The 26,481-nt window shown below is 47.0% G+C and overlaps 2 protein-coding genes across 5 annotated transcripts in view; both read right to left on the bottom strand.

Annotated features, from left to right (window-relative positions):
* The window catches only part of ttyh3b (tweety family member 3b), a 37,120-nt gene extending 23,103 nt beyond the window's left edge, over nucleotides 1–14,017 (bottom strand). The window contains exons 1-2 of one of the 2 annotated variants that reach the window (XM_029122501.2): nucleotides 12,687–14,017; nucleotides 4,913–5,118 (exon numbers count right to left, since the gene is read on the bottom strand). In XM_029122501.2, coding sequence (XP_028978334.1) covers nucleotides 4,913–5,118; nucleotides 12,687–12,812 — 332 coding nt within the window. In that variant the 5' untranslated portion in view covers nucleotides 12,813–14,017. The remainder of the gene's footprint in view (nucleotides 1–4,912; nucleotides 5,119–12,686) is intronic. The other variant, XM_029122500.2, reaches the window with a different exon arrangement.
* A 142-nt stretch (nucleotides 14,018–14,159) lies between these two features.
* On the bottom strand, nucleotides 14,160–25,940 carry iqce (IQ motif containing E). Of its 3 annotated transcripts, XR_003782219.2 has the most exons (22): nucleotides 25,407–25,940; nucleotides 25,192–25,239; nucleotides 25,075–25,114; nucleotides 24,804–24,980; nucleotides 24,247–24,384; nucleotides 23,952–24,001; nucleotides 23,697–23,810; nucleotides 23,338–23,388; nucleotides 23,177–23,247; nucleotides 22,666–22,738; nucleotides 22,372–22,412; nucleotides 22,107–22,258; nucleotides 21,967–22,022; nucleotides 21,654–21,880; nucleotides 20,861–20,956; nucleotides 20,172–20,325; nucleotides 19,955–20,038; nucleotides 18,548–18,675; nucleotides 18,344–18,426; nucleotides 16,245–16,352; nucleotides 15,593–16,130; nucleotides 14,160–15,539 (listed from the first exon to the last, which is right to left on the bottom strand). XR_003782219.2 is itself a non-coding variant. In XM_029122496.2 (21 exons), exons 1-21 carry the CDS (start codon nucleotides 25,455–25,457, stop codon nucleotides 16,003–16,005), a joined length of 2,070 nt encoding a protein of 689 aa, XP_028978329.2. In that variant the 5' UTR covers nucleotides 25,458–25,940; the 3' UTR covers nucleotides 14,160–16,002. The 3 variants fall into 3 exon arrangements, 2 of the variants coding, with proteins under 2 accessions (XP_028978329.2, XP_034149996.1); XM_029122496.2 differs by having other exon boundaries at nucleotides 14,160–16,130; XM_034294105.1 differs by having other exon boundaries at nucleotides 14,160–16,130; nucleotides 24,247–24,306.
* Nucleotides 25,941–26,481: the final 541 nt, after the last annotated feature.

Below are 26,481 nucleotides of genomic sequence, written 5' to 3'. Positions count from 1 at the left end.
CAAATTCTTAATCATAGAGTTTTTTCAAATATTTCTGTCTCCCCTGGTTTTAGTACATTGTGGACCATTCCCTTGCAAAGACAACAGCATTGAGTCTTCTCATATAATGCTTGATGAGGTAGAAGAACACATACTAAGGAATCTGAGACCATTCTTCTGCACAGAATCTCTCCAGATCCTTCTATGACCCTCTTATCTTCAGCTCACCCCACAGGTTTCAAAAGTATTTAGGTCCAGGGACAGGTATTGACACCGCAAAAGCTTAATTATGTGGTAAAAGTGAAATGTTTGTCTCGCTTGGCTTTGGATCATCATCTAGCTGAAAGGTCCTGGTTTAGTGTCCTGTAACCCAACTCTCCATGAAGAGTCCATGATGCCATCTACCCTAACCAGGTTCCCTAGGGCCTTAGGAGGTAAAACAGCATCAAATATCCACCTCCAAGCTTATGGTGAGACCTTGGTCATTTTACATATGGCCATCCCTCATTTACACATGACCATGATCACCCAGTCCCCAGGATATAACCCAGTCCCCAGGATATAACCCAGTCCCCAGGATATCACCCAGTCCCCAGGATATCATCCAGTCCCCAGGATATCATCCAGTCCCCAGGATATAACCCAGTCCCCAGGATATCACCCAGTCCCCAGGATATCATCCAGTCCCCAGGATATCACCCAGTCCCCAGGATATAACCCAGTCCCCAGGATATCACCCAGTCCCCAGGATATCATCCAGTCCCCAGGATATCATCCAGTCCCCAGGATATAACCCAGTCCCCAGGATATCACCCAGTCCCCAGGATATCATCCAGTCCCCAGGATATCACCCAGTCCCCAGGATATAACCCAGTCCCCAGGATATAACCCAGTCCCCAGGATATCATCCAGTCCCCAGGATATAACCCAGTCCCCAAGATATAACCCAGTCCCCAGGATATAACCCAGTCCCCAGGATATCACCCAGTCCCCAGGATATCATCCAGTCCCCAGGATATCACCCAGTCCCCAGGATATCATCCAGTCCCCAGGATATAACCCAGTCCCCAGGATATCATCCAGTCCCCAGGATATCACCCAGTTCCCAGGATATCACCCAGTCCCCAGGATATAACCCAGTCCCCAGGATATAACCCAGTCCCCAGGATATAACCCAGTCCCCAGGATATAACCCAGTCCCCAGGATATAACCCAGTCCCCAGGATATAACCCAGTCCCCAGGATATCACCCAGTCCCCAAGATATAACCCAGTCCCCAGGATATCACCCAGTCCCCAGGATATCACCCAGTCCCCAGGATATAACCCAGTCCCCAGGATATAACCCAGTCCCCAGGATATCATCCAGTCCCCAGGATATAACCCAGTCCCCAGGATATCACCCAGTTCCCAGGATATAACCCAGTCCCCAGGATATAACCCAGTCCCCAGGATATAACCCAGTCCCCAGAATATAACCCAGTCCCCAGGATATCACCCAGTCCCCAGGATATAACCCAGTCCCCAGGATATCACCCAGTCCCCAGGATATAACCCAGTCCCCAGGATATCATCCAGTCCCCAGGATATAACCCAGTCCCCAGGATATCACCCAGTTCCCAGGATATAACCCAGTCCCCAGGATATAACCCAGTCCCCAGGATATAACCCAGTCCCCAGGATATCACCCAGTCCCCAGGATATAACCCAGTCCCCTTTAAAATAGCTAAATAAGTATAGTTTCATGTTGGCAAATCAGCTCTTTCAACATAGCAGGCTAACAATATGAGCTAGACGGGTTTTGATATGAATCCAGCAACCTGTCTTTAATGTTTTCAAGGTCTCCTAACCGGTTTGCAAGACTGCAGTGGGTGATGGGTGACACACTGGGATGAATGTCTGAGTCCTCAGTTTAATGCAGTGGGTGATGGGTGACACACTGGGATGAATGTCTGAGTCCTCAGTTTAATGCAGTGGGTGATGGGTGACACACTGGGATGAATGTCTGAGTCCTCAGTTTAATGCAGTGGGTGATGGGTGACACACTGGGATGAATGTCTGAGTCCTCAGTTTAATGCAGTGGGTGATGGGTGACACACTGGGATGAATGTCTGAGTCCTCAGTTTAATGCAGTGGGTGATGGGTGACACACTGGGATGAATGTCTGAGTCCTCAGTTTAATGCAGTGAGTGATGGGTGACACACTGGGATGAATGTCTGAGTCCTCAGTTTAATGCAGTGGGTGATGGGTGACACACTGGGATGAATGTCTGAGTCCTCAGTTTAATGCAGTGGGTGATGGGTGACACACTGGGATGAATGTCTGAGTCCTCAGTTTAATGCAGGCTGTCATTCTTAATCTCACATACATAATTTGTTTTATAATTGTTTATTTTTTTTGTGAGTCTCTCTTAGTAATGAAAAGCACTAAGGAAGTTGCATACATTAATATTAACAGTTGTTATGGAGAGTTTATGACACCAAGATTTAATTTAAGTTCTACAATTCTCCAACTGGGCTCCATAGAAAACTGTGAGGGCGAGCCAGGGTTGGGGAAAGAACAGGTGCAGTGTTTGAAAGTGGGTGAGCCCAAGGGGGACAACCAGCATGCCTGTGTGTGAACCTTATCCCGCCCCTCTATGACCTAGGTGATCTATTTCACTTCACACTGAAAACAGAAAACACATGTTTATCAGATAGTCAGTGAGAGAAAGAGAGGGAAACAGACAGTCAGAGGAACCAAAGGACTGTATGTGCAAACAAAACGAGATGTCTGGCCCTCACCACCCCGTTGCCACAGTTACAGGGGTCAATGACCTCAATTCCAGGACATCCCCCCCGAACACTGTAATGATTAACTGATGAAATATAAACAAAAAAATGTAAACTGCATAACTAACAGTCCACTAGCCATTCAGAATCTCAATTGGGAATATGGTTTCCTCCGTTTCTCTCTCATGGATCCAACGCCAATGTTCAAAACGATTTAGCACAAAAATCCTCTAACGCTTCTTTGTTTACATTTAGAGACCTTTGGGCAAAACACACACACACACACACAAACACACACAAACACACACAAACACACACACACACACATACACACACATATACACAAACACACAAACACACACACAGTGACGGAGACTTCACCAGTCCATTCTACTCCTCGAGTACTATTTATCTCCTCTCTCGCTCCCTCTATGTCTCCCTTTCTCTCCCTCCTCTTCAGTTAACAGCTGTTTTCTCTCCTCCTCTCTGCTTTCCTATCTTCTTCCACCTCCCGCCCTCACTCCCTCCCTCCCTCCCTCCCTCACTCAGTTTAAGTTCAAATCCAAGACTGGAAATTATTAGCTCACACTGCAAGCAAAAAAAGCAAAAACGAGTAAGACAAAAAGACAAAGAGAAAAAAAATGCTTCCCTTCAACTGTAAATTAAAGCTATGCACAGTGTTGTAACAGATATGAGCAGCAATGGGTTAGGGTTATGACCAGCTATGGGTTAGGGTTATGACCAGTTATGGGTTAGGGTTATGACCAGTTATGGGTTATGGTTATGACCAGCTATGGGTTAGGGTTATGACCAGTTATGGGTTAGGGTTATGACCAGTTATGGGTTAGGGTTATGACCAGCTATGGGTTAGGGTTATGACCAGTTATGGGTTAGGGTTATGACCAGAGGAATAATAATGGATGAATATTCGCATCGCATCGCATCATCTTCCGCTTAATCCGGGGCCGGGTCGCGGGGGCAGCAGTCTAAGCAGGGATGCCCAGACTTCCCTCTCCCCAGACACTTCCTCCAGCTCTTCCGGGGGGACACCGAGGTGTTCCCAGGCCAGCCGGGAGACATAGTCCCTCCAGCGTGTCCTAGGTCTTCCCCGGGGTCTCTTCCCGGTGGGACGGGACCGGAACACCTTCCCAGGAAGGCGTCCCGGAGGCATCCGAAACAGATGCCCAAGCCACCTCAGCTGACCCCTCTCGATGTGGAGGAGCAGCGGCTCTACTCTGAGCTCCTCCCGGGTGACCGAGCTTCTCACCCTATCTCTAAGGGATCGCCCAGCCACCCTGCGGAGAAAGCTCATTTCGGCCGCCTGTATCCGGGATCTTGTCCTTTCGGTCATGACCCAAAGCTCATGACCATAGGTGAGAGTAGGAACGTAGATTGACCGGTAAATCGAGAGCTGGATGAATATTGTTTTTGTTAAATGTTCTTGTTGCCATACTTCATGGCAACGGGTCACATTGCGGTATTTCGCCAAACCGAGATGGGAGTTTGTCAATGTTTGATTTGTTAACTCTTTGTGGGTCTATAAGGGTATGATCTTATTGTCTGGTTCCTGTGTGTTCCCAAACAGCCTAAAACCGGAAACAAGTCTGGATTTGAGTGGCAGGGCGGAAAACAAATTATTTTAATTTAAAACAATTTATTTTATTTGAATATTTAACCAACATGGACTGGGAAGTGAAGCATGCTGCATACTGTAGCACAAGGTGGCAGGCATTTACATCTATTATTTGTCAGGTTAGTTACTGCATACCAGCAATGGAACCAGACAAAGTTAAAAGGGCGTCTCTCACGGTCTACCTCTAGTGAAGGATCTCCGTTAACTCACTCATCCTGGCAACGCACTGTCCAGATTAACGCCCGAAATACCCACAACATAATACCTTAACCACAGAATTAGAGCCAGATGAAATCCCTAGATAGCATGGAACGGGATTGACCATTCTACACATTCTAATTCTATGAGGGAATGAGTTGAAGGGAATGAGTTGCTACATGCTAACAGAGCTCGCACACACACACACAGAAACACACACAACCACCTCCGATCCCCTCTCCCATGCCCTCACTTCAGTAAAAGCCTCTCCCTCCCTCCCTCCCTCCCGTCCTGCGCTGCGTGGGACGGGGAACCGCGGGCGGACTCTCACCTGCAAACGAGCGCGGCGATGATGACACACCAGGCGGTGCAGCAGCAGTCGGGGTCAGGAGGCTGGTGCGTGTGGGTGTGTGAGTGGGGGCGGGCGTCGCCGGGGGCCTTGCGTCGTCGGCAGCACAGCCAGAAGGAGTAGAAGAGGAGAAAGACGAGGTCCAGAGCCAAACACAGCAACGCCACTCCACCTAGCAGCAACACCGACTGGAGACGTAGAGAGAGAGACACGTTAACTACAGAGTAACAAACAGCGTACAGTACAACGATGTGGAGATGTGAGATTATTACATACTGGATGCTGAAATGTGTGTGTGTGTGTGTGTGTGTGTGCGTGCACACGAATGTGCATGTGTGTATGCAAGAATGTAAGTACTAAAAACAATTCCGATATGATGATGTCACAACAAGCTTTGAAGAGAGCAGGAAGTCGATTATGATGAACACAAAGTGGCCCTCAAGGTAGTACTACTGCAGAAGCCTGTCTGATAGAAGTCTGAACATTCTACTGTAGAACCCTGTCTGATAGAAGTCTGAACATTCTACTGCAGAACCCTGTCTGATAGAAGTCTGAACATTCTACTGCAGAACCCTGTCTGATAGAAGTCTGAACATTCTACTGCAGAACCCTGTCTGATAGAAGTCTGAACATTCTACTGCAGAACCCTGTCTGATAGAAGTCTGAACATTCTACTGCAGAACCCTGTCTGATAGAAGTCTGAACATTCTACTGTAGAACCCTGCCTGATAAAAGTCTGAACATTCTACTGCAGAACCCTGCCTGATAGAAGTCTGAACATTCTACTGTAGAACCCTGCCTGATAGAAGTCTGAACATTCTACTGTAGAACATTCTGAACATTCTTCTCATATGGCAGAAGAGCATATTGTGTTGGTCTGGACATACCATGGCAGGGAGTAGGGGCATTTTGACAATAATGACCTAATTACACACACCTGGCTATGTCAGCTGTGAAAGCATGAAGGGCGTTGTCATTTGAGCAGGATACACATTGTAAAGTACCCCACTCCGGAACATGCCGGAACAATGGCTGAAGGTTCAGGAGAAGCGGACAGGAATTCCACAGCTGCTACGCTATAACATATCCAATCTAACAAGCTGTTCCCTTTGAGCAGGGGAGGACAGACAGGATGTAATGTCATGCTGGGGTCATTTACATGGAGAGGTACAATTCCCAATGTAATACTGATATACAGTATAACAACAGAGTTCTGAGGGGATGTAGGCAAACAGAAACTGAGCTAAGATCTCCCTGAAGTAACAAAATTTGTTTGGAAACTCAGTTCATGTAAATGTGAAGCACATAATTTATCATACCACTTTCTTTAAAAGAGAATATCTTACATTGAGTTTTTGTTTAAATTATATAATCCCTTTCTGTAAGCATTTATGAACAGTTAAATGGATGTTTCATTCTAAATGATTAACCCAGGGGCCTATACTGTAATGACAAACTGAGGGAAAATTAATGGACCACAAGGATCCATTCGAAATTATTAACCCAGGAGGCTCTACTGTTATAACAGACTGAGGGAAAGTAAATTAACCACAAGGATCCATTCTAAATGATTAACCCAGGGGCCTCTACTGTTATGACAGACTGAGGGAAAGTAAATGGACCACAAGGATCCATTCTAAATGATTAACCCAGGGGCCTCTACTGTTATGACAGACTGAGGGAAAGTAAATGGACCACAAGGATCCATTCTAAATGATAAACCCAGGGGCCTCTACTGTTATGACAGACTGAGGGAAAGTAAATGGACCACAAGGATCCATTCTAAATGATAAACCCAGGGGCCTCTACTGTTATGACAGACTGAGGGAAAGTAAATGGACCACAAGGATCCATTCTAAATGATTAACCCAGGGGCCTCTACTGTTATAACAGACTGAGGGAAAGTAAATGGACCACAAGGATCCATTCTAAATGATTAACCCAGGGGCCTCTACTGTTATGACAGACTGAGGGAAAGTAAATGGACCACAAGGATCCATTCTAAATGATTAACCCAGGGGCCTCTACTGTTATGACAGACTGAGGGAAAGTAAATGGACCACAAGGATCCATTCTAAATGATAAACCCAGGGGCCTCTACTGTTATGACAGACTGAGGGAAAGTAAATGGACCACAAGGATCCATTCTAAATGATAAACCCAGGGGCCTCTACTGTTATGACAGACTGAGGGAAAGTAAATGGACCACAAGGATCCATTCTAAATGATAAACCCAGGGGCCTCTACTGTTATGACAGACTGAGGGAAAGTAAATGGACCACAAGGATCCATTCTAAATGATAAACCCAGGGGCCTCTACTGTTATGACAGACTGAGGGAAAGTAAATGGACCACAAGGATCCATTCTAAATGATAAACCCAGGGGCCTCTACTGTTATGACAGACTGAGGGAAAGTAAATGGACCACAAGGATCCATTCTAAATGATAAACCCAGGGGCCTCTACTGTTATGACAGACTGAGGGAAAGTAAATGGACCACAAGGATCCATTCTAAATGATAAACCCAGGGGCCTCTACTGTTATGACAGACTGAGGGAAAGTAAATGGACCACAAGGATCCATTCTAAATGATAAACCCAGGGGCCTCTACTGTTATGACAGACTGAGGGAAAGTAAATGGACCACAAGGATCCATTCTAAATGATAAACCCAGGGGCCTCTACTGTTATGACAGACTGAGGGAAAGTAAATGGACCACAAGGATCCATTCTAAATGATTAACTGTCTCTGTTACACTAGACAATCTCCTGCACAGTAAAGTGGTCACCCTGTTGGGTCGACACAAGGATCAATTCCATATCCCAGCTGGGCTCCCTTTCCACCCTGTGGTGCTAGAGGCTGACCTATTTTGCAACCAATCATATTTTACATTTAGCAGATGCTCTTAGGCTGTGGGTGATCCAGTTATGGGTTTTACAATATAATCAACTAATCAACTCTTAAACAGTTTGTATAAAAGAATAATATACAGCTCCGGAAAAAATTAAGAGACCACCGCACCTTTTAATTTCCTATCCAAATAAGTTGAAAAGGAAGGAATAAATGCGTTAAAATTAAGAGACCACTGCGAATTGAATGCTTCTGTTCCTCTCTCAAAACCGTCCTTTTCAACTTTTTTGGAAAGGAAAGAAAAAGGTGCAGTGGTCTCTCAATTTCTTCCGGAACTGTACATTAATTAATAAAATTTGGCAAAGACAAATTGTACTTTTGAAAAGTCACAATGGGACCTGCTGTACCCCCTTCAAGATACAAAAGGTTCTCCAAAAATGAAACCTGGCGGGGCTGTTTCCCAAACCCTCACTCAGGTTAGGCAGAGCGGAGGGAGTTACTTTCTAGATAATTTAATTCTGTGGGAAAACAGGATGTGGAAAACCCCAATTAGAGAGAGTACAAATAAAAATTTGAGATGCATGGAAACAATCGTTATCGGCCCTACCTCCCTTTCTCCCCCCCCCCACCCCCCCATCCTCTCTCCACATTCCCTCCCCCCTCCCTCCTAACGTAATGAGGTCAGAATATACGGGGGGGAGGAGGAGATAGGGAATGAGGGGAGAGTGAACAGAGCAATAGTGAACTAGACAGTGAACTCCCCCAGTGTCCGGTTGTGGAGCTGATCTATCGCCTCCATTTCTATGTCCGTCCGTCCCCTCCCAGACTCTGCGGTGGACAATACAGCTTTTAGGTCAACTGACGCAGATCAGCACCACACAACAAGGACATGGGGTTGGATGGGGGAGAGAGAGGGAGAGAGAGGGGGGAGTATAAGGTGTGTTGGTGAGGGTTGATGTTAGAGTCTAATCTTGGCTAACTGGATATAAATGGTCGCTGAGAGGATTAGACACATCAATTAGCTGTTGGTCCCTACTCTCACTCCCTCCCCCCTCTCTCTCCCTCCCTCCCCTTATCTCTCCCCCCTCTTTCCCTCGGTGTGTGTGGGTGTGTCTACAGCAGTTGAATTAATGTCTGCTCTACATGTTAGATCGGTTCCATTTCCCTGACCAGGCCTGTGTAACAAACACACACACACACAGCCTAATGTATCTCCAGTGACCACGAATTGAGGGGTTTAACTGGGACACAGTCCATGTCCAAAGCCTTCGGAAACCATGAATCGAGGTTCTGCCCAAAGCCTTTTGGAACCCTGGATCTGGTTCTGTCCAAAGTCTTTAGAACCATGGATCTGGTTCTGCCCAAAACCTTCTGGAACCCTGGATTTGGTTCTGCCCAAAGCCTTCTAGAACCGTGGATCTGGTTACGTCCAAAGCCTTCTGGAACCGTGGATCTGGTTCTGCCCAAAGCCTTTAGAACCGTGGTTGTTGATCCTTACCCTGAAATGTTAAAGGACTGCCTTTTGTTGTTATAATCACTGATTCCACCATTCAAAGGCTTTATTCTGAGTTAATTAGTGGATTAATTGGTTAATTAATGGGTACATCCTGTTGATCAGAATGTAGGGTTCCATCCTGTTGATCAGAATGTAGGGTTCCATCCTGTTGGTCAGAATGTAGGGTTCCATCCTGTTGGTCAGAATGTGGGGTCCATTCTGTTGGTCAGAATGTGGGGTCAATTCTGTTGGTCAGAATGTGGGGTCCATCCTGTTGGTCAGAATGTGGGGTCCATCCTGTTGGTCAGAATGTGGGGTCCATCCTGTTGGTCAGAATGTAGGGGTCCATCCTGTTGGTCAGAATGTAGGGGTCCATCCTGTTGGTCAGAATGTAGGGGTCCCTCCTGTTGGTCAGAATGTAGGGGTCCCTCCTGTTGGTCAGAATGTAGGGGTCCCTCCCGTTGGTCAGAATGTAGAGGTCCATCCTGTTGGTCAGAATGTGGGGTCCATCCTGTTGGTCAGAATATGGGGGTCCCTCCTGTTGGTCAGAATGTAGGGGTCCCTCCTGTTGGTCAGAATGTAGGGGTCCATCCTGTTGGTCAGAATGTGGGGGTCCCTCCTGTTGGTCAGAATGTGGGGTCCATCCTGTTGGTCAGAATGTGGGGGTCCCTCCTGTTGGTCAGAATGTGGGGGTCCCTCCTGTTGGTCAGAATGTGGGGGTTCCTCCTGTTGGTCAGAATGTAGAGGTCCATCCTGTTGGCCAGAATGTAGGGGTCCATTCTGTTGGCCAGAATGTGGGGTCCATCCTGTTGGTCAGAATGTGGGGTCCATCCTGTTGGTCAGAATCTGGGAGTCCCTCCTGTTGGTCAGAATGTAGGGGTCCATCCTTCCATTCAGGAGCATTGACTGGTTTGCAACATCAATAGGGAGTGTGTGCGCGTGTGTCTTTCTCATCATGAACACAGAGAATATATAGCTTTAGTCATGTCTCCTCTGTAATTCTCTCCAGCTGCTGCTGTTAGCTGACGCTGTGTTTCCACTGCCTTACAGGACTTTGGGATTAAAGTTCTACAAGAGAATACCAGCATTCCCACAGAACTTGGACTGTCAGCATTCTGGGACGAACTGATGTTGAATACAAAACCAGTGCTTTGAATACAGAACAGTTCAACCACACAGGTGTGTGTGTGTGTGTATTTGCATCGGTGTGTATTGACAGTTCTAGCAAAGTGAAGAGCATTTGAGTTTGAAATGTCATTTTGAGATACATCCTGACAAACTATTTAATTTAAACATTCTATTTTGAGCTGGATCTATAATATGTGGTTTATGTTTATAATCTAGAAGTAAAATCACTGTTATACCTCAGTTTGCCATAAGATAAGAAGTTTTCAACCAAGCAGGTTTGATGACATGGGTCCCTTAGTAGACAAAATATTTTTTGGGGGGGTTGGGTTAAAATTGGGCAGCAGATGTTATGTGTTATAATTTGGTTTACTGATAAATGAATATATGAATACAAATGTAATATCACATTTTTACCCTCACTATTTTAGGAAGTCCAGCTTGTGTTTTGCTACCCTGTTTTTCTGCATCTCTCTTCAGCAGCATACTAATCATCTGGTGTTAAATCACATCATCCAGAAACACAAGAGGACTGTGTGTGTGTGCGTGTGTGTGCGTGTGTGTGCGTGTGTGCGCGTGTGTGCGCGTGTGTGTGTCAGTCGGCTCGAGAGAAAACCATGAAAGCCTCTCAGATTAAATAGACGGACCATCTAAAACTAAGTGTGTTAGAGACAGAGAGGGAGGAGGACAGAGGGGAGGAGATAGAAAAGAAAGAGGGCATTCTTTCATGAGAGACAACAACACCCTGCCCCTCCCCCGCTACCTCCCCCTTCTCCCTCTGAGGGGCTATCCCTGTAGACCAGCCCCCCGGGGGCTGTTAGTGACCTCATACTGAATAGCTGCTACACACAACCGTGGCTCTCACCACGACAACGACCCCTCTAGGGGCTGGCTGTGACCTCACCTCAAACAGCCCAGTCCGCCACACTCGCACATGGCTGCGAAAAATGCGGTGACACGGAAACTGTCCCGGCTCTGAAACCCATCAGGACGCAATTAGTCTGAATTAGGGGGTCTCGGGAGACCTCTACACACACAGACAGCGGGCTCTGTATCACCCCTGATTGGGGCTGGGAGGAAGTGGGTACTTAGCGTTTCACTGATTTAGGAGAAAGGAGAGAGAGCGAGGAAAAGACTGAGGGGAAGAAAGTTGTAAAACGATCTAGAATTCGAATATACTGTCCAAAATATAACGTCCACTGAATGTTTTGAATGGAGTTTGATGATATAGGTGAAAGACCATGGCTACTTCCCCACAAATACCCTGCTTTCCAGAGCACAAAGTGCCTTATAGATTTCCATGTCATCTATACAGCACCATGTTCTCTGTACAGTCCCATGTTCTCTATACAGTATCATCTTCTCTATACAGTACCCTGTTCTCCAGGTGCTGTATAGAGACATTAGCCCTATGACTTAAGAGCCCTATAAACCCTGGAGGTCCTGTTCAGTGTTGAGCGCTACATAGGTAATGACCAGGTTAGACTCATGTTCTGTTCTTTAATGTGCTTTGATGGTTGAAGAACATCCAATGGTGGAACTATGGCACCTCTCTCTTCCTCCACAATAACTTTCACCTAAACTCAACGACTAGTCTCTCTGTCCCTCCCTCAGTTATCGTAGGCAGCTTTAAACGCTCACCAACTTGGTAAAACCACCTCCTCCCTCTAGCAGATCTTCCACTCCCACCCTCCTCCCTCCCATCCCACCCTCCTCCCTCCCATCCCACCATCATCTCTCCCTCCTTCTATCCTTTCATCCCCAAACAAACCACAGACATGGTCTTCTGTACTTACACTTCTAACTAACACCGTACTAACATGTCGTACCCAGTCAGCCGTTCTATAACGGAAGACATGGAGTTACATTGAGTAAGCGTCAATTTAACCCCGCCAGGTAAAGGAGAGATGTACAGCCGACAAGCAGGGAAGAACATGTTGAGCATGACCATGGATGGACGCTTAATAAGTAGAACGCATGAAACGTCTCACAGCAAAGGTCTGATTCCCAAGAGTAGATCCCACAGAACCCGCGTGCAGATCCGGATATGGGTTTTGATCGAACAAAGTCCTGTAGGTCTGTCATATTACCGCTGGAGCAAAACTGGGCGGAATCACTTCATATTAGAATAGAGTTTGCATGTAGAGTAGCTTAGCGTGAGTGACAAGTCCTATAGTCATAAGGGTCCTAACCATTACCTTGTGTTTTGAATTGAGGAGTGTGTGTGTGCAACATCCTACCTACCTGTTCGTGTGTGTGTGTGTCGGCGAGCTCCCCGAACCTACCTTCTGATAATCGGAGTCCTCGGGTCTGAAGTCGCTGCTCACAGTCTCAAATTGCAAGTTGAAGTGGGGGAGGCGGTGGAGTAGGTTGACCCACCAAGGGGGTGAGTAGTTAACTACGGCCGCCATTCTCTTCGCACCGAGACGAGGGTGTCACGACCAATCCGTCAGGCCCGAAATATGAAGCGTCCCCTCAGGTCAACGACACTGGAAACAACGACCAAGCGTAGGCAATATTCGTGGGGTTCTGCAACTGGAATTGGGCAGCGCGCTTGCGTGCACTCCCCCGTGTGGGTTGTTATCGTGGATGTGATGCCGTCATCGATTCAGATATGGATTTGATTATAATCCTTCATTGGCTGTTTAATTTCTGCGACCACTGACCGACGCCACGGTCAAATCATCGTTCAGTAATTATGACCCTCCTCGCTGACTGGTTTACAGTGCTGTAAAATAAAAATCCCAGATTGCCAACATTGTTGTTGTCTACAGTCGTCTCCGGTTGGCTATTCGGTGATTGCAGACGCGGTGGTTTGCCTATATAGGATTATTCCGGTTCTCCGGTACAGCATTCCTTATCGCATTGCAAGGCCGAGAAAGAAAAAAACATCCGCTCCCAGCCTGGTATGAATGATGTAACAAGATCTCCCTCACAAATGTGTGAACTTGTCCACTAAAGCCTAGCGGTTGCACCAAGATCTATTCAGCCTACTCGAGCATAAAATGTTACCTATTGTTCCCCTAATATAACTGATGCAGACTAAGCCAGTGACTGCAGCTCGACAACAATCGCACACAACCAACAGAAAGTCTACCGCTGCTAATATCTGTTAACATGTTGGTTACATTTCACTGGCAAATCTCCAATTTTCTAGAGTCCAAGAGAAGAGGGTTTTCAGTGTTGGACTCGTTGACCTCCAATGAAGGGATATTTCCGTTCCGCGTCTCGGCGAGCGATCCCGTAGGATGGTTATAAATGTCCTTAACGCGACGAATCGACGTGTTTCGTCGTAGTCTAATTACTAACTGGTCAGACCTAACGGATTTCGAGAGCGAAGCAAACGCGAGCTCTGAAAAACCGAGAGGACACCGCAGCTCGCTCTGCAAATAGATCCTCGCGGCCGTGTTGGTTCGAATGCGCAAAAACAGCAGACCCCCACCCCTTCTGACAGACTGCGGGCAGCGCAGCTTCACATGCTCAACACACCCCGCCGAGCGTTCTCTCCACACCACACACAAGGAATCATTGGATTTACCCAGGCCTGGACTAGAGGATGTCTCGTGTCGGTCAGTTGGCCCAGAATGGTGCTTAGAGGTTGTGGGCTCGATTTAAAGGTATGAAATGAGTGCAGTAATGATATTGCGCCGCGGACAACTTCTGTGTTTCTGTAAACCAGTAATTTCCTTTCAAATCCTTGAAGGGAAGTGAACACGTAGGATGAAGGAGACGTGGAAGACGCCCTTTGAATATAAGTAGAGACAATAATTGTATCGGCTGAAAACATAATTTTAATGGATTATAGTCATCATAAAAAAAAAATAAGGCACAATTAAAACAACTTGAATAAAGACAGCCACATATCACCAGGCAATTTAATATCAATTCCAGTCGTTTGTTGTTGTTTTTACTTATACCCCTGTCCCCAACCTCATTATATCTACTTTGTGATTAAGGCCTTGCTTTATGGCAACTCCAGGCCAACTCGGGACAGTCGATGATAAGATGTGCTGTTCTGGTTGCTCGACCAGGAAATCTTGTGCCAGAAATGACAGAGTCTGACCTTGATGGAGCTCAGAGGTACCTGAACCGCCACAAGGGGTCCCTAGAGAGTGACAAGGCAAGGCAACCATTTTTGATCGCTAACCCCCCAAAACCTGACGGTTCTGACCAATGGCATCACCCTACCTAGGACCCCAGGGCCAATCCTCCAGCAGGATTTAAAACCTGGTCACATGACAACTCGGCCAACAGTCAGGAGGGGACCTTACCACTGCGCCGTTCAGGGGCCCTGGTCAATTCAATAAGTTACCATGTTTCTGAATTTCAGAACTCCCTGAATGTACTGGATCTGAAACGGAATTGACCCCAGTGTCGATACACAAACACAAATACAGCCACATATACAAACACACCCCAGTGTTGTCCCTATCTTGCATCTTATTGAAGTAGATTATTACATAATGTTATTATGACTTCACAGTTTCTGAGGTGCAGCACAGGATTAAATAAACAGACAGTACTGCCAGGGGCAGCCGGACTAACAGTAGATCTTACAGACGGGAGCAGCTTCAGCTGGCCGCCCCCTCACTCCTCACAGGGCCCGCTGTAATTGGCTGCGATGGACGTACTTCTGATTTACGGTACAACTTGGTGTCTTACGGTTCGTCGTGCGTGACCGCTGATCAAAGGTCCGCAGCACCCCGAGGCAACACAGAAAACGAAAACGTATCTGAATCAGACCAGATGTTATTAAGGCCGGCCGGCCCTTCATCTCCTGGGTTGTGCAGGGTTTTATTACGGCACTACACTGACAAGCCCTCCTCCGGCAGAGATGCTGCACATCCAGGGTGTAGTAACGACCGCGTTACCACTCTACTGCTGTCGAGAACCGAGGAGGGTTCTTCGTCCGTCCTATAAGAGTTCCCTTTAAGGCACGTGGTGTTCAGGTAGAAGTCAAAGGCCTCTCAACCCATAACCAAAAGGATTTCTCCCACGAGAACAGTCGAGCACCCGTTTTGGAACCCATAACCAAAATGATTTCTCCCACGAGAACAGTCGAGCACCCGTTTTGGAACCCATAACCTAAATTATTTCTCCCACGAGAACAGTCGAGCACCCGTTTTGGAACCCATAACCTAAATTATTTCTCCCACGAGAACAGTCGAGCACCCGTTTTGGAACCCATAACCAAAATGATTTCTCCCACGAGAACAGTCGAGCACCCGTTTTAGAACCCTTTTTTTGTGGCATTTCTTTATTTTCATGTCAGGACAGTGAAGGGGAGGTGCAGGGATGGTATGTAGAGAGTCAGAGGGGAACGGCCGGGACAGTCGGGCTGAGCCCCCATCCATTCACGGCACCAGACTCACATCAGTAACCCCTTTTACCCCAAGAGCTGAGAGCTTACAATAACGGCCCCCTGAAAGCTACTGCCTCATGTCCAGGACTTTGTTCCAGCCCTGCACTGCTAACAACCACAGTTCTGCTAATCAGCTGGACCTGGAGTTCAGTACAGGTCTGCACCCCTGTGATTTACCAGGCCAGTGTAGTTCACAGGGTGGAAACAAATGCACACATCCCACAGGACGTTACGCTGGTTTAGAAGTAGATTTCTTCTCTCCTCCTCATTGGGCGAGACGGAGACACGATGATGTCATCGTCGGAATCCTCAGAGTCCACCACTTCGGCAGCTTCGGAGTCTGGGGGTGGGTGGAGCTCTACCTGGGCTACAGGTAACAAATGTAAACACACGTGTGCATTAACACACAGCAGACACACTGACACACACTGACACACACACGCGTCCTTCATAGGCTTTCAACCAGGAGGGGACACACTACCTGGTGTGAGTCTCCTTCTGTTGGTGGGGGTGTTGGACACAGACCACGTATCTTCCTCACTTAGCATGGTCACATCTTCCTCCACATCTTCATCACTGCACAGAGAGGCTAACACACACACACATTCACTCAATTACTGACTGGTCGGCAAAGTGCCGGAAAAGACTAGTTTACGGTATGGACCTCCGGCAGAGGCAGCTCCACCCGTGGTCACGTCATACGGTATGGACCTCCGGCAGAGGCAGCTCCACCCGTGGTCACGTCATACGGTATGGACCTCCAGCAGAGGCAGCTCCACCCGTGGTCACGTCATACGGTATGGACCTCCGGCAGAGGCAGCTCCACCCGTGGTCACGTCATACGGTATGGACCTCCGGCAGAGGCAGCTCCACCCGTGGTCACGTCATACGGTATGGACCTCCGGCAGAGGCAGCTCCACCCGTGGTCACGTCATACGGTATGGACCTCCGGCAGAGGCAGCTCCACCCGTGGTCACGTCATACGGTATGGACCTCCAGCAGAGGCAGCTCCACCCGTGGTCACGTCATACGGTATGGACCTCCGGCAGAGGCAGCTCCACCCGTGGTCACGTCATACGGTATGGACCTCCAGCAGAGGCAGCTCCACCCGTGGTCACGTCATACGGTATGGACCTCCGGCAGAGGCAGCTCCACCCGTGGTCACGTCATACGGTATGGACCTCCAGCAGAGGCAGCTCCACCTGTGGTCACGTCATACGGTATGGACCCCTGGCAGAGGCAGCTCCACCCGTGGTCACGTCATACAGTATGGACCTCCAGCAGAGGCAGCTCCACCCGTGGTCACGTCATACGGTATGGACCTCCGGCAGAGGCAGCTCCACCCGTGGTCACGTCATACGGTATGGACCTCCGGCAGAGGCAGCTCCACCCGTGGTCAGGTCATACGGTATGGACCTCCGGCAGAGGCAGCTCCACCCGTGGTCACGTCATACGGTATGGACCTCCGGCAGAGGCAGCTCCACCCGTGGTCACGTCATACGGTATGGACCTCCGGCAGAGGCAGCTCCACCCGTGGTCACGTCATACGGTATGGACCTCCGGCAGAGGCAGCTCCACCCGTGGTCACGTCATACGGTATGGACCCCTGGCAGAGGCAGCTCCACCCGTGGTCATGCCCGGGCGGATATTATGAAAGACCAAATTAATTCTCTGGCTGAGCTCGCGTCGTGACGCCCGCTGCACATTTCCTCTTTCCATTCGATTAAGGAGATGCGGTCCAGGCAGGACTATTTTGGGAAATGTTCTGAATCACGTGGAGAAATAGCTGCCCTGAAAGACACCCAGCTAAAAGAGCCCGTCAATCAGAGCCACCAGCAGCGGATCGCATTCAGACACAAGACATTTACACTGCTCCCTTCACCCCAAAAAGGTAAAAAAGGCCCATCTTCTCATTGGGACAGGCCTACGACAACCTAACTTACGGGTAACTGATTTCTTTTAACGGTCACATAGGCTATTCTGTGTGCTCTATGTTGGGAAAAAGGTGACCAGCTCTTGACCACCTATGGCTGATGATTGGCTAGTGTCACAGGAGGTTGAACCAACTAGATCAGAAGAATCTGAGATAGAGCATACATGTCCCTGGACAATGTCAATCGACGCTCTCCCAACATGCTCCAGAGATCGTCTGAATTGAGTTTAAATAGAAGTGACAGGGGTAAGCACTGCAAATCAATCATCAGCAGGGCTCACACAAACACTTGGCCCAGAAACACCAAAGAGTGGACTAGAAAGGTGTGTGACCTTCCTGGGCCAGGTGTGTTTAGATGGGCCATGAGGTGTCAGTCTGAAGGTGTGTGTGTGTGTCTCTCACCTGGAGTAATGTGTGTGTGTGTAAGTGTGTGTCTCACCTGGGGTAATGTGTGTGTCTGTGTGTGTGAGTGAGTGAGTGTGTATCTCACCTGCAGTAATGTGTGTGTGTGTGTCTCTCTCACCTGGAGTAATGTGTGTGAGTAGCTCACCTGGAGTAATGTGTGTGTGTGTGTGTCTCACACCTGGAGTAATGTGTATGTGTGTGTCTCACCTGGAGTAATGTGTGTGTGTGTGTGTGTCTCTCACCTGGAGTAATGTGTGTGTGAGTTAAGGAAGCTCTTCTAGAGGAAGGAATGGGAACAGATGGAGGAGGCGTCGAACAAACAGACCTAAAAAAAATAAAAAAACGGGTTAAAAAAAACCCATGCCTTTTCCAATTAAATAACTGTGTGTGTGTGTGTGTGTGTGTGTGTTTGTGTGTGTGTGTTTGTGTGTGCGCACGTGCGTCACCTCTCCGGCATCAGTGCGCTACGCGTCAGGTGACCTCGGAAAACCGACTGTATCAACGTCACGGCAACCAGCCCACCATCAGCCTCCGCACACGACTTGACATCACCGCCGCTCTCCGATTGGCCGCCCTGGGAAGTGGAAAGAAATAAACTCTCAGATCAAAGCCTGGTGGGACAAATTCACGGTTGTCAGTAGTTACCTACACACAGGACATGCAACAGTGCCCTCGAGTGGCCGAACACAGTACTGCTCTCTCCTCAGCGGACTGCAGAGGTTCTGTTTATGTGGCTGATTTCAGGTCTACCCAGGGTTCTGGACTCCAGTGGATCAGGCTGCCTTACAGTTTGTCACGGGTTTCCACCCTGACAGCCCCGGAGCCAGGCATACCCAGCAACACACCAAAACGGACATCTTCTCTGTACCCTCAAAGTCAAAACTGACATCTTCTCTGTACCCTCAAAGTCAAAACTGACATCTTCTCTGTACCCTCAAATTCAAAACTGACATCTTCTCTGTACCCTCAAAGTCAAAACTGACATCTTCTCTGTACCCTCAAAGTCAAAACTGACATCTTCTCTGTACCCTCAAAGTCAAAACTCATTTTATTTTTTATGAAAACAGTCCTTCAAATTTCAATCGAGCTTGACGATAAAAGGTATTCTCATTAGTCTTCCTGATCCGTCTAAAACAACCTGAAACTCAGGGACCCTGGTGTCCTTAGAGGACTACATAGGTCAAATAGATAAAAGATTGTTGAGACATGTAGATGTTTCTACTTCTACAGTTATTTATTAAATGCTATATTTACTATAAGTTCTCCTTATCCACTATAAATCCTTGTTGATATGAGGAATGCATTTTCAAAATTTTCCCAGTCTCCTGTTTTGAACTTAGGAGGACATGAGGTCCTGGCCCACACCTGCGGAGTACTTGGCTTGGGGGACCCGTTACTGTCCCTGTCTAGAGTCCTCCAGGTTGTTTTACAGATCGAGACGATGCCTGACGATTTCAGCTGTCACTGGGCTGACACCTCCCCTGTGTTGTCCCTGTCCTTGTCCACCTGGTCATGGTTCTGACCTGGACTAAGTTTACATCGACTGGACTCAGCCCACATGCATTTATTCATTATTACAATTTTTACTCTTAATATGTTCACCCGACACAGCCAGAAGAGGACTGGTCACCCCTCTGAACCTGGGTCCTCTCTAGGTTTCTTCCAAAATTTCGGCCTTCTTAAGGAGTTTTTCCTAGCCACTGAAATTCAACACTACTGTTGATTGCTTCTTGGGGTTTAAGGCCGGGTGTTTTGTAAAAGCACTTTGTGACAGCTGCAGATGTAAAAAGGGCTTTATAAATACATTTGATTGATGTACATGGTTAAAATACCAAGCTGGAAATGCGTGTTACCTGGCTGTGTGTGTCTCTGAGGTGAGCCAGCTCTTTCTGCCTTTGGAGATGACCTCTTATTGATGACTGGACCAACACAATGTCCTAGAGAGAGGCAGACACAGAAACAATGTCGGCCAATGTGCCATGTAAATAAAAAACCTGTGAAACTGGGTTACAACACACACTAGATCTCTCTACTCATTGACCAATAAAAAGCCTATAAACAGTCACGTACCTGTTCTCTGAGCTCCAGGGACTCCTTCTGAATCGACAGGGCTGCCGTCTCACTCTCATCCTTTCCCTCCTGTACCTCCTCCAGTTCCCGCTCCCTCCTCCCATCTTCTACTTCCAGACTCTGGATCTTCTCAGTCAGCGCCTCTATCTCCAGTCTGACAGGCAGACAGTAGAATATTAGTACAGTAGAACATTAGTACAATAGAACATTAGAAAAGTGGAACATTGGAACAGCGGAACATAGAAAGGCAGAGGGAGAAACGTGGCGTTTCCATAGAAACATGATGGCATGTCAGTGGTTTATAAGCCTGTTATAATGTCTGTGGTAAACTAAGTAGCATTTAGTAAGCCTGTTATATTGTCTGTGGTAAACTGAGTAGTATTTAATAAGCCTGTTATATTGTCTGTGGTAAACTGAGTAGTATTTAATAAGCCTGTTATATTGTCTGTGGTAAACTGAGTAGTATTTAATAAGCCTGTTATATTGTCTGTGGTAAAGTGAGTAGTATTTAATAAGCCTGTTATATTGTCTGTGGTAAACTAAGTAGTATTTAATAAGCCTCTTATATTGTCTGTGGTAAACTGAGTAGTATTTAATAAGCCTGTTATATTGTCATTGGTAAACTAAGTAGTATTCATTAATTGCAGTATTATATTTTACAATGTGAAGATCGATTATGACACAGTCACCTCTGCTGTTGTGATCTCCTCTCCTGTTCATTCTTCCACCTCTTCACCTCCTCCTCTGCCATCTCTCTTTCAGCCATCAGTCGTTTCACCTCCTCACTGAAAACACAGGTTCTATAGATTATAAACAACTCAAGGAACCCAATAAAATGATCTTAGCGCTGTTCAAGACACATGGCCATCCATCTGAAATCTCCTCCTAGATGAAAAGTCCCACCTTGCAAACAAATCATCGCAGACAAAGTAAGAGTGATGTCCATTCCTAACAATTAAAAACAAACAGCCTGCTTTACACCTAAACCTCATCTTTGTTGTGAGTGGAGGAGATCTGTCTGAGACAGGGCGATTGGAGGAGATCTGTCTGAGACAGGGCGATTGGAGGAGATCTGTCTGGGACAGGGCGATTGGAGGAGATCTGTCTGAGACAGGGCGATTGGAGGAGATCTGTCTGAGACAGGGCGATTGGAGGAGATCTGTCTGGGACAGGGCGATTGGAGGAGATCTGTCTGGGACAGGGCGATTGGAGGAGATCTGTCTGGGACAGGGCGATTGGAGGAGATCTGTCTGGGACAGGGCGATTGGAGGAGATCTGTCTGAGACAGGGTGAGGTCACTTGTAGAGAACAGTGTGTTTTGGAGCAGCTTGGTTTAGATGTTGTGATTATGTGACCAGTGCACATATTTAAAACAATCTAAGAATGTCAACAGAAAACCGACAACAGAATATCAACATTTTGTTAAAATTCACCGGCCATTTAAAATGTAAAATTCGGCTGCTGCTGTAGTATCTCTCTTACACTCTATTGGTCAGCATTCCCTGTAGCTCCTCCTTCTCCTGCTCCAACTGACTGACACGCCCCTTCACACCAACAACCTCCTCCCCTTGTGGTTGGGCCGTTACCGCGACGACCTCCCCGTCTGCAGTGGACACTCTTGGTGGCGTAGCAACGTCTGTGGGTGTGGCCTGAACCCCTCTGTCCACTCCAGGCCTCCTGACTGGGGCTCTCATCACCTCCTCTAACCTCTGACCCAGGGAAGGGAGAGGGTGGCATTAATTGAGAGGGGGGGAGGGGGAGGGGGGGGGGGGGGGGGGGGGGGGCGTGTCCTCACCCTGTCCAGTTCCACCAGTCTCCTCAGCAGTCTCTGTTTACTCCAGTCTTTGTAGCCTGAAACACAGTGCAACCTGGCGTCACACATTTGTCCGCTGACCTTTGACCCCGCCGGTGTGATGCCTGTGTGTGAGTCTGTACCTTTCGGTCCGCTGGCTGGGCTTTCTGTGTTGAGCTCCTCTTTTAACATGCAGTTCTCCTGCTTCAGCTGTTTCAGGTTCTCAGAGAGTCGTAGAACCGTAGAGCTCAGAACCTTCTGTTGCCTCTGAGAACCTTTTATTTCTGCTCTATTACTACAGGAAGAGATGTGTGTGTGTGTGTGTTGTAGAGACAGGAAAAAATGTGTGAGAATAACCCAAAAACAACATAGACAAGACAAATATTGTAGTCTGTCAGTGTTCCTTACGTTTTCTCTGCTGTGTCCAATATTGCCCTGAGTCTCTGGATCTAGAGAACACACACAAACTTACAGCACAGAAATGCTAAATTCATGTGTACATGAACTGCAAAGTGATGTTTAGGGTAACCTCTAATTGCCCATGTCTCATCATGCCTTATGAACACCACTTGTTTAACTGTATATTAGTCTGTCCTCTTAAAGCAGATGTATATTCAGCCTTTGTATGTTGTAAAATTCTGAGTATGAATAAGAATTTTAACAAATGATGACGTTTCTGATCGGTCAAAGAGTAGAAATTACCTCCTCAAAGTAGGTCTCCACTGTGATCTTTAACTCCTCCAGATTAGTAGTCTTCAACTCACTCTGCAGTTTACTGATCCAGAACATGACAGGCCAAACGTAAATGTACTGCATAGTAATCCTAAATATACTGGAGATTCAGACACATAGAGACAGACAGACACAGGGAGACAGACAGACACAGGGAGACAGACAGACACAGGGAGACAGACAGACACAGGCAGACAGACAGACACAGGGAGACAGACAGACACAGGGAGACAGACAGACACAGGCAGACAGACAGACACAGGCAGACAGACAGACACAGGGAGACAGACAGACACAGGCAGACAGACAGACACAGGCAGACAGACAGACACAGGCAGACAGACAGACACAGGGAGACAGACAGACACAGGGAGACAGACAGACACAGGCAGACAGACACAGGCAGACAGACAGACACAGGGAGACAGACAGACACAGGCAGACAGACAGACACAGGCAGACAGACAGACAGGGCTCTTACCTCAGTGTGTTCTCCTTCTCAGCACACTGTTGTTCCAGCTTGAGAATTCTTTGTTTCAGTCCATTTATAATCTGCAGGAAGGGACACATAAATCAAGACCATTTTAGGAGAACATCAGATTTTCGCATGCACACAATCTCACACACTCACCACACACTCACCACACTCCCCTGGTTTTTCTTGTCCACCAGACTCAGTGTGTATTCTGGCGCCTGTGGGTGAAAACAACAGTCAAATCAGCTGTGATGGATGAAATCATCTGTCTCTGTTCCGGTTGTTTGTTGGATACGCCTCAGGTGTCCTCTTGGACACTGGGTGGTGTTGCTATGCTAACTGACATTTACATTTTCTGAGTTACACTGAGTTACAAAAAGCCTGCAGATATTTACATTTCCTGAGTAAGAGGCCTTTTGGACCCACTGGTCATCATGTTTTAGTGTTTTAATAACTTTGCAGCACAAAGTAACACGAAGTGCATGGAGCTTTATAACAATACACTTGATTTGTTGATTGCTTTTACCTTGGTAGGATCCAGTAGCTGTTCGATCTGTTTGTCTTTCTTAGATTTGTCCTCCTCCAGACGCCGTAGCTTGGCTTTCATCTTGTCATTCTCAGACTTCTGGGCCTGAAGACTCTACAGAGGACAACAAATTAATTTGAATTAACGATTTAAGGCATTTGATTTTCTGACAAAGACACTTAAGAGGTACACATCAAAGCAGGCCTCATTGAGTAAGAGAGATATTCAGCAATTTCAGGTCAACAAGTTAAGTACCTTCTTGAGGTGGATGATTTCATCGTACATGTCCTCCTTCTCTCTGGAATCTGGAGAGACAACACAGGTTACCCCAAGCATAAAAAATACATTTATAAGTGAGGCCCGGCAAGAATTCCTCCCTAGTCTTGATTTACCATCTGGACCTGACACGTATAATAAAACCTGTAGACCCACAAAAACACTTCAGTATACACAAACTCATGGAAATCTATACGCGCGCATGCGTGTGCCCACACACACACGCACACACGCACGCACGCACGCACGCACACACACACACGCACATACCTACCAATGGATGTGGAACGCAGTTGCTTGGGTTTCTTCAAGGCCAGAGCTTGTTTGAGATACTCTGGAGTGCAGGGAGAAGAGGAGAAAAGGGTGGAGGTGTGTGTCACGTCAGGGTCCCCTCTTAAAGACTGGGAAAGACCTAGAGAGGGACAGAAATTCTCAGACAGAGGGAGAGGAGAAGGAGGGAGAGGAGAAGCAGGGAGAGGAGAAGCAGGGAGAGGAGAAGCAGGGAGAGGAGAAATGCAGATGAGAGGGATGGAGAAAAATGTATAACATATGACATCACATAATAGTACAACATTAAAATATGACATCACATAATAGTACAACATTATGATATGACATCACATAATAGTACAACATTATGATATGACATCACATAATAGTACAACATTATAATATGCCACTTGATAGAATAAGAAGAGAATAAAACATGTCAAGAATAATAACCCTGTTTTATATAGTCCCACCCAGTAAAGAACTTCTCTAAGATCTGTAAGTTCTAAAGCTGTCACGCCATGGTTACTAGAGGTCTGATTCTAATTCTGTGTAACCCACTGTGCCCGTTGCTTAGCGATGCCAGCCAGTTCTCTCTGGTGGTCCGAGCTGTCTCCACCCGCTCCATGGCGGTGTCCCTTCTCGCCCCCAGGGTCTCGTCCGTGTCCCCTAGTGTCCTCCAGGCTGTGACTGCTGCTCTCCTGGGGTTCACGTTCATACTGGAGAGGTACGGAGACCCTACAAACATGTTGGTATTACTATCAACGTGAGGACTGTCAATTTAGCACTATAAAAAAGAAAGACTTTGCATTGACAATAAGTGACAGCTTACTGGGAGAAGGTTTGGCAGAAGGCTTCTTTTTCCTGGATCTCTGTTGAAACACAAGCATGAGTTAGGAGAAACAATGGTAACGGAGACACAGAAACACACACAGACACCGAGTCTCACCTTTCCTGAGTCTGACACATAGGTAGCGAGAGAAAGTCCATCTTCGACCTTGGAAACAAACAAGAAGAAATATTCTGTATAACAAGGCGTATCGTGGATAAATGGTTCTACAGCACTTGTGGCCTGTAATACTGTAACTGCCGGGGTTTTTTTTTAAACAGGGGAAGATCTAAACAAAGCATTGGTCTGGGAAAGTTCAGGGGCATAGCACTCACCAGATCTTCAAAGTCTTCGTCAGTTGGGACATCACCGGCCACCAGAGACATTGTTGCGGTTTACAAGCTACAGTAGCTAGCTAGTGTCTATTTAGAACAACGTGATTACTGACGATATGGGTTCTTGTCGTTTTCCAAAGCTTCATTTTGAGAGTTCCAGCTACGTTGACACTTTCTCCATTACTATAGTTGCATTCAAAATATATTCCGTGGACCCAAAGCACAAAAATAACAAATCCCACCTTTTACTGTAAGATCAGAACCGCATCAAATGCCTGGTCTAAAAAAGACGCAAAAGCTACAAAAAGATAGCGGCTAACCGACCTCAACATGTCGCACGAACAGAGCAAATCATGACTCCTGTAATAGTTACATTGCGCCCTAAAAGACCGATTCGCATTGTTTTTTGTTGATCAATCCGCACTGCTGTACCAGTAGTCTAGCAACGAAAAAAACATCGTTGCAGAGTGAGTCGCCACCGTCCTGTCTGTTCAGCAGAGTCTGAGATGCGCAGATTTTGCGCAGGCCATGATGATCCGCTTGCTCTTGCTCTTTTTCTCTTTCCCCTCCCCGTTCGCACTTTCTTTCAATCTTTCAATATTTGTATCGTCCTTTCTCTTGTTTCTTTCAGTTCTGTATCGGTCATTCTGGCAGCTTTCCAGCTCACCTCATGAACTTGGAAGCCCCTGCTGCTCCCCTGACCCAATGGTCCTCCTATAATTCTCTCCTTTATTTTGAGAATCCCGACAGTGTTTCTGTAAATGCTCTACAGATAATCCACTGCGTTTCAGTAATATTTAAATTATCTGCTAACCCTAACCTAAACCTTACTCTAAAACAAACACTAACCTTAGCAAGCAGTTGCTTATCAACATATAGTTTGTGGAACGTTTGTTCAAAGTATTAGTAACTAAGATCTACAGATGGGAATTGGGACTTTAAAATTAAATGTAACCTTGCTGCTTGTTGGATCAGTCTTACCACCCGTCACAATTCCAATAGACCTTCCAGTCAGGAGATTGCCTCTAGCAAGTATTGTCCTGCGCCTTTTTAGAGGCAAATGTTCCTTACGGTG

Source organism: Esox lucius, chromosome 9 (assembly GCF_011004845.1).
Source record: "Esox lucius isolate fEsoLuc1 chromosome 9, fEsoLuc1.pri, whole genome shotgun sequence".
NCBI lineage: Eukaryota > Metazoa > Chordata > Actinopteri > Esociformes > Esocidae > Esox > Esox lucius.
This window is presented reverse-complemented; position numbering and strand designations above follow the sequence as displayed.